This window comes from Mirounga leonina, unplaced genomic scaffold (assembly GCF_011800145.1).
Source record: "Mirounga leonina isolate KUSES-001 unplaced genomic scaffold, KU_Mleo_1.0 Mir_115, whole genome shotgun sequence".
Lineage (NCBI taxonomy): Eukaryota > Metazoa > Chordata > Mammalia > Carnivora > Phocidae > Mirounga > Mirounga leonina.
Genome location: NW_023270268.1, coordinates 31941387 through 31954645, shown reverse-complemented (window position 1 = coordinate 31954645; position 13259 = coordinate 31941387). Strand labels below are relative to the sequence as shown.

The 13259-nt window shown below is 37.6% G+C and overlaps 1 protein-coding gene across 6 annotated transcripts in view; it reads right to left on the bottom strand.

Moving 5' to 3' along the window:
* PPP2R3A (protein phosphatase 2 regulatory subunit B''alpha) overlaps nucleotides 1-13259 on the bottom strand; it is a 214723-nt gene that overhangs the window by 123601 nt on the left and 77863 nt on the right. For 5 of the 6 annotated variants that reach the window (XM_034995190.1, XM_034995200.1, XM_034995176.1 and 2 more), the window contains one exon: nucleotides 2192-2458. In XM_034995190.1, the coding sequence (XP_034851081.1) occupies nucleotides 2192-2458 (267 nt within the window). Of the gene's footprint in view, nucleotides 1-2191; nucleotides 2459-6046; nucleotides 6866-13259 lie in introns of those variants that run through there. The other variant, XM_034995219.1, reaches the window with a different exon arrangement.

The following is a 13259-nucleotide window of genomic DNA, read 5'->3' as shown; positions in this document are numbered from 1 at the left end:
ACCAAAAGACGAAATCAGAGAGGGAGACAAACCATAAGAGACTCTTAATCATAGGAAACAAACTGAGGGTTGCTGGAGGGGAGAGAGGTCGGGGGGGGATGGACATTAAGGAGGGCACGTGATGTAATGAGCAACTGGGTATTATATAAGACTGATGAATCACTGACCTCTACCTCAGAAACCAATAATGTATGTTCATTAATGGAACTTAAATTAAAAAAATGAAAAAAAAAGAAAATAGTGAATAATTATTCATTTTCATAGTGAATAAGAAGTAAAGAATCTATCTGCTTTACTTTTTCTAAGTGCAGTATTTTGCTTAACACAATGTGCTCAATAATTTGATTAAAGAGAAGAATGTAAAACCAAAAAACCAAAAACCCCCAGAAGCAACAAATGTTCTGAATGCAGATAGAGAAGAAGGCGGGGGATGACTGGAGTGGGGATTCAGGGACTTCTCCAAAGACACGATGGAAGGTAGGTCTTAACGGATGGGTGTAGTGGGGGTTGGCAGGAGTGGAAGCCCATTTTGGAGGGAAGAACTGGGAGAGCCCAAATGCAGAGGCAATCCTGTTGGAGGGCAAATAGGTCAGGCTTAGGCAGGGAACAGTAGTTTGGGTTTTATCCTCAAGATCAGTAGTGTCCAAACTTTAAAATATTATTCCTGAGGGACATCTGGGTGGCTCAGTCGGTTAAGCGTCTGCCTTCGGCTCAGGTCACGATCCCAGGGTCCTGGGATCGAGCCCCACATCGGGCTCCTTGCTCCTCGGGGAGCCTGCTTCTCCCTCTGCCTGCTCTACCTGCTGCGCCCTCTGCTTGTGCTCTCTCTCTCTGACAAATAAAATCTTTTAAAAAAATAAAATATTATTCCTGAAAGCAGGGGAACTATGCAAGTATGAACGGGGTCTCAGGAGCTTCCACTTGGTCTCCTACTTGCCCACACGCAACCCTTAGTCTACTAAACCCCCCTGCCTCTTGAAGCACAGCCTGAACCACTGCTAAATCTTGAGATATGATCTGACTCTTCAATTTACATGCATGATAAAAATAAAACCCAAACAAAACAGAGTGCTGCTATAGGTGGTGAGCTGGGGAATATTGCTGAGCTGGGGAATGGCATGATCAAATATAATCTGATGCTCATGCTTAGTATTAATTGTTCTAGGAGGAGACTGGAGATGTAGCATCCAGTTACTGAAGATGTTCAGTAGTCCTGGCAGGAAAGGCTAAGATCCTAAATTAGAAGCAGTTGAGTATATTGGAAAGTATCAAAGACTTGGTTTCTAGCGGCAAATCCATTTATTTCTGAGTAGAATTAGTGTTGAGCTGGCCCAATGGTTCCTTGTCTGGCTTCAGGGCAGAGTTATGATCAATGGGTGAGAACAAAAAAAGACATTCATATTCAATACAAGGGAAATTTTTCTAACAACTGAGGCTATTTCATTTTTTTTTAAGATTTTATTTATTTATTTGTCAGAGAGAGAGCGCACAAGCAGAGGGAGCAGCAGAGGGAGAGGGAGAAGCAGGCTCCCCGCTGAGCAAGGAGCCCGATGCAGGACTCGATCCCAGGACCCCGGGATCATGACCTGAGCCGAAGGCAGATGCCCAACTGACTGAGCCATCCAGGCGTCCCCAGTGAGGCTATTTCATAATGGAACAGGTTGCTTGGCAAGACAGTGAGCTTCTGGTCACTGAAAGCATTTAAGCAGAGAATGAATTTATGTGTTGATGATGTCATGGATGTAATTCCTATATTAAATGGAAGGATGGACTGGAAGAACACTAAGGTTTTATTCAAACTTACGAGTTCCATGAAATGGGACCATAGATGATGTATCAGGATCAAATAAGTTTTTTCTTTTTTTTTTTTTTTAAAGATTTTATTTATTTATTTGAGACAGAGAGAATGAGAGACAGAGAGCATGAGAGGGAGGAGGGTCAGAGGGAGAAGCAGACTCCCCGCCGAGCAGGGAGCCCGATGCGGGACTCGATCCCGGGACTCCAGGATCATGACCTGAGCCGAAGGCAGTCGCTTAACCAACTGAGCCACCCAGGCGCCCCAAATAAGTTTTTTCAACAAGGGAAAAAACCTAGCCATGCTTAAAAAACAGAGAGCAAAGAGGCAGTGAAGAGAGAGAGACTGGGATTGTTAGAGAAAGAGAGATTATACATCATTTAGTAGTTATATTACCTTTGCAATTTTTCCCATTTCATAGATGTCTGCTTTCTGATCTTCAATATCCATGAAAGCAGTTTCAATTTTGCTTAGAGTCTGTTCATAGTTACTGCAGGCATCGGGGAGTCCTTCAGGAAAATAGAACTGTGGAATGTTTACAGACAATGGTGCATTCACAACATTATTCACATGAGGAACTGGAGAGAGAGGTCGGGGACTAGTTGGAAAAGTGGCTGTAGGTGGAAGAGGTGTCCCAGGTTTCTTTTCTGGTTTATTTTGAATCTGGAAGGAAAATGTGATTATGAGACACAAACATTCTAAACAGTATATATTTCTTGAAAGTCCTCACCAGTAATAAGTAATAAATAGAGACAGTAGAGATCAAGAGCTCATTCTACTCTACAGGGTGATCAGTTTGCTTCTAGGGAATGCCTATCCATAAAAAACAAATACGTTATCTGCCAATACCTGAGTTTACGCAGATTTATGCTTTAAAAATCCTATAGTACATCCTTCCATCAATTATGAGCCAGACATTTAAGAGCAATGTTAGCTGACATATTAAGATCTTCACGTGTATTCTTTGTCTGTTGGAATTGGATTAGTAAATTCTTTCCGAAGACTGTTCTTCATCTTTCTGCACATTTCTACCTCTACTTCAACAGGCACATAGAATAAGTTCTTTTAAAATGCATAAATCTAAAATATATTGGGGGGTGTTCTTTCACCTTCTCTCTATAGTTTGACTTTGTCTAGGTAAAATCACTGTCAGTACCTGATGCAGAGAAAGTCTTTGTTAAGAAAATTAAAGCATTTTACTTTTGGTAAGTCTTCTACCAGGTTGATTTACTTGCCCCTGGGGGGATGCCATTTTTTTCTATAATACACATTTCTCTCATTTTTGGTACACTCCAATAATAGGCAAGGATCGTGGTTATTAATTTCATCACAGCCAAACTCCCTTCAGAGTTTAACTCATTTATAGTTTATATCATTCCTTTTTCCAAAAAGGATTTGATGTGGTATGCCATAAAGAGATAGAAGAAAGGACGGTATATGGGGGCAGGGGGAGCGGGCAATGAGGAGATTAAAATTATCCATGATTCAGGGAAAGGGGATGGGAGGTACACTAACATTCATGTAGAAGTCTACTTTACCAATGAAGACTAAATTTAGTTCTGAGATTCCTAGCAGAAAAAGCAAAAAGAGTTCCATGAAGATTTTCAGAGTTTTAATTTCTTCTCTTAATTTTGATCAAATTATCTATCAAGGCTCATGAGCATGGCACCGTGTTAGATACTACATAAAGTATGAAAGAGGGACAGGACTGTTGATCACTATGAACACAAAATATTACTCAAATTTTCATTTTCCTTAAATTATCCTAATACTATTCCTAAAGTTTGAACAGTGATTTATCTCTAAGTAATAGATCTATCATATTTCTGATATCTTATAGTAGATCTGAAATAGTAGATCTGACTATCATTTTGACATATGGGCTCATAACATATCTTTAAACTCAGGATAAAAATCTTGGCTACCCTTGAAAAGCATGAGTATTACAGGAAGATAAGCTTCATTCACATAAATATGTGATGAATAGGATTTAATCTTCTTTTGTCACACATGGCCTATTTCTCAGGTTAATATCTGACACAATACAAACAGTAGAGTCTGCTCATATATTAATACTACTGGGGATATTAAGTCCAGTTGGTCATACCAAGAATTTGCTGCACTATCAGGATGTCACCCCTATAAAGTAATAGTCAAGCAAAACATGGCACAGAGAGAAGTGAGGCTAATGAAGCATGAAAAACGTAAAAGAAAACAGTGATGGCTTACTAGTTCTGTGACCCCAGGAATTCAGTAATAAAACAGATTATAACTCCTACTTCTTGGAAGGTTGTTGTAAAGATTAAAGGAAATTACAGGATGTAACTAACGTAGGTAAAATGTTCAGAACAGTGCTAGGCACAGATATGTCCTTATTTAAGAAAATGAGCCACAAGGCCAAAGGGTGAGGTTCTCAAAAAGGTTAAATGTAATTTGGCATGGTCCTTCAGATTCAACAAGAAATAGAATAATCATTTATATTTGTAAAACAATTTAAAGTTTACAAATCACTTTTGATTTAACAAACTGATAATCTGTACGTAAAGATTTCTTTCTGTTTTAATGTTAAGCTGTAAATATTATTACAGAGTCCCATGAGTCAATAACAGTAGAAATTGTTCCTAAACTTCTACAAGAAGGCATATAATTCTTCAGGGGCTTTATGTTTATATATAAATAGGTCATTTATATTAGTGTCATGCCCTTTCTATTATTCTATGTTGAAACAGGTCTGTGAGACTACAAGTATACAATCATAAAAATTCTTTTTTTGTTTCCCCAAAATGTTTTCCATGGTGTGACATCCAGGCAGTTATAACCATAGGATTAAGACCACTGGTGCCAGTGGGGATGAAACCCAATAGTCTAGTGAACACACACTAGTGGAAAAGGTTTAGAGCAAGACCTTCTATGTTAATTCTACACTTTTGCTTCGACAGAAATAAGTAACAATTGAGAACAAACCCTGGCTATCTGTCAAAGTTTTTATTTAAATGGGTATTCAACTATATAATCTACTTTGCTTTCCTTAGTGTACTTCTTAACATTAAGCAATTCACTGATAGGGAAGTATTTATCAATTCATTGGTTAATCCCATATTTAACAAAATTGATATATTTAAAAGGGAAAAAAAAGAATGCATTTATTTTGCACTTTTATGTGTTATCAATTTACTTTCCACTGAATTCAATAGAAGACACATAATTTAGTTTAATAAAATTGGCCCTTTATAAATACTATAGAATAACAGTTATATAAAATTTGGCAGATTTACCAGCAAGTTCAGCATCTGCTCATTTTGAATAAAACTATTTCGTTCAAATTTAGAAACAGCGTTAAAATAGAACTAGCTGGGGAAAGTGTCTCAATTCTCCATTTCAGTTTTAGTCTATAAACAAACATAGTATCATTTAGTATCCTTATACTATTATGTCACTGTAGCATTTCCAATATTTGACCATTTTTGACCTGTTTTTAAAAATAAGCAATTTCATATGGTTCACTCAATCTGAAATTACTCTGGGTCAGAATAACTAAGAAACTATGGTTTCTTGCTGGATTCTGGGTGGCCATCACTTGTATGACCCTTGATTTGTATTGTATTCAAGGTGAGGCAAATTGTTTGGTAAAACACTGGCCCTACATTATAAGCAAGTAAGCATGGATTCTGCAAAGTTGTCATCACAGGCAGATATGACTCAATATCACAGCTTGCTGAGGGAGGACATTCTTTCACAACCCAGAAATTGTCATCCTTTGTTACCTACATACATTATACCACACCCACACAACTGCCTATATATAAAATTAGTTCTTCCCGCAAAAAAAGATTACCAGGACTGATACTTTAAAAACAATTCATTACAGATGTATGTATGTTAATACAAATATAGTCTATTGATTCAAAGTGCAAAGAGAGCTTTTAGCACAGAAATTCTAGTTTCTCAAAGATACTTCTATTTAAAATTTGTGAACTGTACGGTATTTGTTGAGGTGTTTTTATTGTCTCTAAAACTGGATTCCCTCTCTACAAGAGAAAAATGTGAGTACTGTACTTCAGGTCCAGAAGGTCTATTTTTAAACCTGTTGGAATCTCTCTACAAATAGCTTTCTGCAAATAGCTGAATAGAGGACACAGATTAATTCCTTGATCTAATATCAAGTGAGCTGTAAAATTATTTGTAAGTTAGTTCACTGGGTGGTTTTATTAGTAATAAAAATATTTTAAAAGAAACACCCAAGTTCCAAACCTGTGTCTGCTGAAATGACTTCAGCCGCTTCTTAAACCGTGACGGGAGAACAAAATCACAGCCCCTTGCCAGGAAAGCTAACTCTCCCCTTAAATCCGGGTCCCTTCGTAGAGATGTTTCCTTGATCATCATCTTTTAAAAGTGGATGTTTACTTAGCCACTGTCCAGTACACTTCTGAAGATGGTCAGATTTAAAAAGTTGTCAATCTTGTCAGGTAGAGAGGTATTTTCTTCTTATCTCCAAAAGAAATTAAGTTCAGGCATTGTGCTTTCCCAGTCTCCAGGGACCACAATCCATGCTTGTACTGACATGCAACTGGTTCCCAAATATAGCCAGTGGCTCCCAATATCTGCTCATAATTTTCAAGTTAGAAACACGCCTGCAATGGGCCTGTTGCTCCCTGTAGAGAGCTTTATGTCAAATTGACCTGCACATGTTGAGAATACAGAGCCTTCTGGGAAAGGAAGCACCCACTACTCTAGCACCAAAGTTAGAAACATTACAGCTGGACCTAAAAATAGCAACTTCTCAGATAATGCTAACTTCTTAAACTCAGAGTATGTGAGGTGTCAATCCACATAAATCAGTTTCTCCTCAAACAATTAGAAAAAGAACATGTAGAGCATTTTTGGTTTTGCTATTTAGTATTTTATGAAAAAAGAACAAGCTACACTTTAAATTTGAATCTATCATTTTAAGAACAGTTTTTTTTTTTATTTCTTATTTGAAGGGAAGCAAATATATAAAACCCCCTAGATATATCCAGCTAAAATATGGAGAAAAACTTTCATCCTCAAATGTAATATAGAAAGAGGTCTGTTGATCTTATATTTTAAAATCAAATCCTTTTTTTTTTTGGCTTGTCTGCAGAAGACTATCTTAGTTATCCAACATACTTCGTTGAAGTGATTCTGGATCTAGACACATTTGAAAATTTATTGTCAAAGTGTGGGTTAAGAAAGTAGAACAACTGGGGGCACCTGGATGGTTCAGTTAGTTGGGTGTCGGACTCTTGATTTCAGCTCAGGTCATGATCTCGGGGGTCATGGGGTCGAGGGCTCTTTACTCAGTGCAAGTCTGCTCAAGATTCTCTCTCCCCCTCTGTTTATGCCCCTCCCCCCACTCACATACTCTCTGTCTCTCTCTCAAAATAAACAAATTAATAAAATCTTAAAAAAAAAAAGAAAGTGGAACAACTGAATGCCATAAGAAAGCAGCTTTTATATACATGTGAGTGAAATTTGGCGACAGTAAAGGTACAAAAGATGAGCAAATAGCAATGACATAATGTCTTGAATTTGTGAGCCTTTCTTCTTCAAGGAGCTTTTTTTTTTTAAAAAAATATTTATTTATTTATTTATTAGAGAGCGAGCGAGAGAGAAACAGCATGAGAGGGGAGAGGGTCAGAGGGAGAAGCAGGCTCCCCGCTGAGCCGGGAGCCCGATGTGGGACTCGATCCCAGGACCCTGGGACCATGACCTGAGCCGAAGGCAGTCATCTAACCAACTGAGCCACCCAGGCGCCCTCTTCTTCAAGGAGCTTTAAAGAAATCATCTCAGATTTAAAAAATACTCTATTATTTTATTATATATTAAACATCTGCCTCATATAGTCATTTACAAATAAAACTTCAAACATCCTCTTCAATCTTTATTTTCGATCACATTATTCAATATTTATTTTCTAGAAAATATAAACCAAACATAATTACCAAATAAACCCCCAAACCAAAAATAACTCACAACTCTCTTCTACTGAACTTTTGTCGAATTTAGTGGGAATTGCATTCTTTGGATTTCCATTGTTTCCTACAACTTATTATTATTATTTTTTTTAAGATTTTATTTATTTGTCAGAGAGAGAGAGCACAAACAGCAGGGAGCGGCAGGCAGAGGGAGAAGCAGGCTCCCTGCTAAGCAAGGAGCCCGATGCAGGACTTGATCCCAGGACCCTGGGACCATGACCTGAGCAGAAGGCAGATGCTTAACTGACTAAGCCACCCAGGCGCCCTGATTTATCTTTTGGTTTTTTTTTTTAAAGATTTATTTATTTATTTGAGAGAGTGAGAATGAGAGAGAGTACATGAGAGGGGGGAGGGTTAGAGGGAGAAGCAGGCTCCTCGCTGAGCCGGGAGCCCGATGCGGGACTCGATCCCGGGACTCCAGGATCATGACCTGAGCTGAAGGCAGTCGTCCAACCAACTGAGCCACCCAGACGCCCTGATTTATCTTTTTTTTAATTGATTTCCTTTCAAGACATTCTGACAACACTTCATAATGTGTACATTGGGTTTATATGTCTAAACCTATGGTTTTCAAATTTTTTTCTTTTTAAGCTGTGGAATTCTCCACGCATACAAAATCTTACACGAAAGCTTTCAATATATAGTATGATTGACAGAAGATTATGATTGAAACTACTGGTCTAATTCTTTAACTTGGGCTCCTCTGTTTTCCCCAATTTCCTCTCACTGGGCTTACATGTTAACTCTGAGCTCTAGCTTTCCCTGATTTTTTTTCCTACACTCCGTGCCTAGAATGATCTTTTCCTCCTTCATTATTTACCTTCAAATTAAAACATCAAAAAAATCTGTTATGAATGGCATTAGGCCTTAGGTTTATGACCTAATGCTTTTTCAATTAAACTACATCTTAAATTTATTCCCCTTGTTCTTCCCAAGCAATGTGTGGCCTTAGGGGGGTGACTTTTGTTCCCTTTCCTGAGAATGCTCCTTCTCCTCAAATCATATACACTCTAACCATCCTTCAAAATCCAATTCAAATTTTACCTATTTCATGAAATTTTACCTTCCCTACGTAAGCCCCCTTTACTACAATTCTCTTAATGAAATACCATTACTCTTAAACTACCTCCACTTAACCTATTCTCTGGTTTAGCCAATGATCTCCATTTCTCTTGTAAAAGAGAGAACCTGACACCTGGAACACACTGATCCATGACTAACAATTTAGTTTCTGTTATGTTCTCATATTTCTTCTCACAGTAGTTGCTTGCTAAGAGTTGGCTGTGCCTGTATCCACTTGTTTATGTTGTACTTTTTACAGTAATTACTCATTTCAATTACATATTACATAAACTAATGAAATATGAATGTGGAAAAAAGTTGTTGTTTCTAAAATTCCTAAAATTGAAAATAAAACATCTAAGTTGAATTGTTTTATAAAGATTCAGTAAAAGGGGGTGGCTGGGTGGCTCAGTCAGTTGGGCAGCTGACTCTTGGTTTTGGCTCAGGTCACGATCTCCCAGTCCTAGGATCGAGCTATGAGGGGGCTGGCGCTCAGTGGAGTCTGCTTGAGATTCTCTCTCCCTCTCTTTCCCCCCTCTGGCCTCCCCGGTATGCGCACAGGCACAAGTGTGTGCATGCACTGGTGCACTCTCTCAAATAAATAAAATCTTTTAAAAAAAGATTCAGTAAAGTCAAGCTGTTATTAAAAGTTTTTTGCTGTAAAATTAGGTGTGGGTGAGATAAAGGACAAAATAATTAAAATCTAGGAGGAGTCTACATTCAAATTGCTTCACTACTGACTTAAGTTCCTTCTTCACTTTAAAGAAATTGAAACTGGAAATCAGTCAACAAATGTACTGAATGTGACTTATTAAAGAAAGCTGTTATGGAATTCCAATTTCCAATGACACTCAAAGAAAAGGCTTTGGCCTTCTATCAAAAGATCCAAATAAATTAATAGTTTAAGATAAAAATTTTAATATATACATAGAGTTTATGATTCCCTACTAAATAACTATTAATCCCAATTGTGTTCAAGTAAAAGGGCTTCTACTGCAGTATTTTATAATCTGATAATTATTTTCCAAAGAGTCTAAACTCTTGAAGGTAAGGTCAATTTTATAGTCACTCAACAAGTATTTTTCTGGCCACTTATTATATACAGACACTTCACTGAGTGCTGAGGGTATGGAGATAATAAATAAATGGTCTCTTCTTTTCCTTACCATACCTAGCACAATGCTGATTTGGAGCAAAGGACAACAAATACTTTTACTACATTCACTTCCCGTAAGTCTCTGAAGTTTCCAAGTCAGAACAGTAGTTTAAAAAGAGCCTGCTCTGCTACACTCTTAAGAAGACATCTCTCCATTTCTTTTGATGATGAAGTGAGCTCTAAGTTTTTGTTTGTCTAACTGCTTTCCAAAGAAATCAGATGGAGAAAAGACCAGGCCCCCTTAAGGGGCTTAGGAAAGAACTGGTCTGTGGCAATAAGTTATTGACCAAAAAAGACTATCATGAGGTTGGTTTATTTGCTTTTTACTTATTTACTTGTGCTTCTCTGGAAGTAAATGTGCTTGGTTCTAGAAAGGATCTCAGAATGAGTTAGTTTCAAGAAGTATATAACTGGAACATAGTTGCAAAGAACAGGTTTTTTAGAGTGACCTCTTTTTTTACTAGGAAAAAAATCAAGTATAAGGAATTTCACTACTGATGCAAACATGACCTATGATCTACTGTCTTATCTACTTTGATCATAGAGAAAGTACAATTCATGGGGCTGGGTGTTTCTGGGTGAGAGTTTTCCCCTGGAGGGGCTAACCAGCATGAAGAATAGAAAACTATTAACACATAGTTTATAAATTTAGTTTGAGACCATGGAAAGGCTGGAACTGTGGGCAGTTATAATGGAGTCAACTGTAAGGGTCTTCCCAATGTCCTTCTGGAATAAACCAGATCTTTTCTCCTGCCTTCTGCAGCATGTATGAAGTCCATCCAAATAAGATAACTAGCCAACAGTATGTGTTTCCTGCTCAATGACCTGCATCTCTTCTTGGCTTGCAGATCATTCATGAGCATACCCTGAAGACACACGTCTGTTCTGTCTGGAGAATGTGCTCAACCTGGGTCTTCAAGGCAACTGTGTTAAAATCCAGCTGCCTAGACTGGGGTTCCTTATATGTTCCATATATGTTCCCCTAGAGCAAACATGCTTGAGCAAGGATGATAATCTTTCTCAAAGAGAACCAGCTGTGGTGGGTTCCTGGGTAGAGAGTTTTATAAGTTCCTTGGCAGGATTAAATGGAAGAGAGGCTAGCCTCTGCTGTTACCTGAAAAAGTGAAGGATTTTTTAAAGAATAGCTTTCTAAGAAAAGCAAATAAAGGTGCTTCCTTACCGTGTCCTGAAAGGACCTAAAGAACTGAGGAGTGAGTCTAGAAAGAGCCTGTACCTCAAGGAAGGTGAGACTGGGAAGGATAAAGGAGAATAAAGCTGTGTGTGACACCCAACACATTCCATTTTTATAGAATTCATTCTTTGAGGCTTAGTTTGAAACTCAGGATTGATTCTCTAGAGCTTTCTGAATCCTCTTATAATTCCCTGCCATTGATCCTTTTAGTGAAGACAATGGTGATATACAATATTAATTCCTTTTAGTGAAGACAATGGTGATATACAATATTAATTCTTTCTCTTTCTGGAAAGAATCAGCGCTATGGGATGTTTTGAGAAAAAAAAATGGGTTGATTACACAGGATAGAGAAAAATTTGAACAACTGCCTGAAGAAGTAAATCACTTATTTTGACTTGTAGAAAATTGCTCAACAGTTAATACTGTATAGGCAATGTGTTGGGCCAAAATAAGTCTAGCCTTTATTTTATAAACCAACTTGTCAAGTCATTCACCAGCCTCAGCTGAACATGGCTATGAAGACTGAGATGATACCATCAACCAAGGCTTTAGAATGAAGAAGGCTTATGGGGTAAAACAGGCAGCAAAGCTGTAAAAATCTAAGTGACAGAAATACATAGCACAGCAAGCCTGGGAAATGAGCTCAGAGTTGTGTTGAATGTTAGAATAAGGTCCAGAAAGACAGGAGAGTCACTGTGAAGTGACACCAAAGATTCTGCTCAAAAGATGCTATAGGGAGAAAAAAGTTACATATTTAAGAGGAAGCTCTGCTACATCAGGAGGGTACTTCTGATTAAAAAAAAGGAAGCTGGCTGTTTTGAAAAACTTAAAAATATTAAATCAAAAGCCTTTCTCTGTCCACACAAAAACTTGTACATGAATGTTCATAGCAGAGTTATTCATAATAGCCAAAAAAGTGGAAACCCAAATGTCCATCAGCTGATGAATGGATAAACAAAATGTGGTATATTCATACAACTGAATATTATTTAACCATTCAAAGGAATGAAGCACTGATACATGCTACATGATGAACCTTGAAAACACTGTTAAGTGAAAGAAGCCAGATATAAAAAACTGCATATTGTATGATTCCATTTGCATGAAATGTCCAGAATAGACAAATCCATACAGACAGAAAGTAGATTAGTGGTTGCCAGGGACTGAGGGGAGGAGGGAATGGGGAGTGACTGCTAATGAATACAGGTTTTTGGGGGTGATGAAAATGTTCTGGAATTAGTGCTGATGGCTGCACAACCCTGTTGAATACACTAAAACCTACTGAATTATGCACTTCAAAGGGTGAATTTTACACTATGTGAATTACATCTCAAAAAAAAAAAGCTTTTCTCAACTTGGCTCTAATTGGCATAGTTAAAAGAGCTAATAACTTGGAATCATAGACTTTGCTTAAAATACCATTGCAAACAAGCTTTAAGAAATTGATTATAAGCTAATTAATTACTCTTAATCCTAAATTTTGATATCCTCCTTTAGGCTCTAACTTGGTGTTTTCACATTGTTTAATAGCTTGTTTTGTGTAATTAATGTTATTTTACTCTTAAAGAATGAACACTGAGGTGGAGGAAGAAGGTTGGGTGGTGGTGGTTATCTATGGCTTCTTTGCTCCTGGCCTGCTCCTTGAGCCTTAAGTTTATTGGTTGCAGCAAAATAGGAGCTCTAATAAGCATTTTGTGTCTTGCTTCAGTTGCCTCCAAATGACAGGAACACATTCCATGAGAATAACAGAAAGAACCTACAAATCAAATCTTTTTGCCCCTCAGTATTCCTAATACTTGGAGGTAGATGTTCTTTTAGGATGTGGGGCAAGAGGAGATAATTCAGAGTCTAAAATTATTAGGCATAATAATTCTTGGATCTCTCTGTCCTCCTTAGTCTGCTTTTCTTCTTCCCTCTCTCTTTCAGGAATTACTTCAATTAGAGATTGCCCATTATAGAGCACAAGAATTCAGTTTTAGCCTATAAATATGTCAGACAACTAAAGTTAGAAGGAATAGAGGGTTTCCAATCCATTGACATTACCACATTACATGT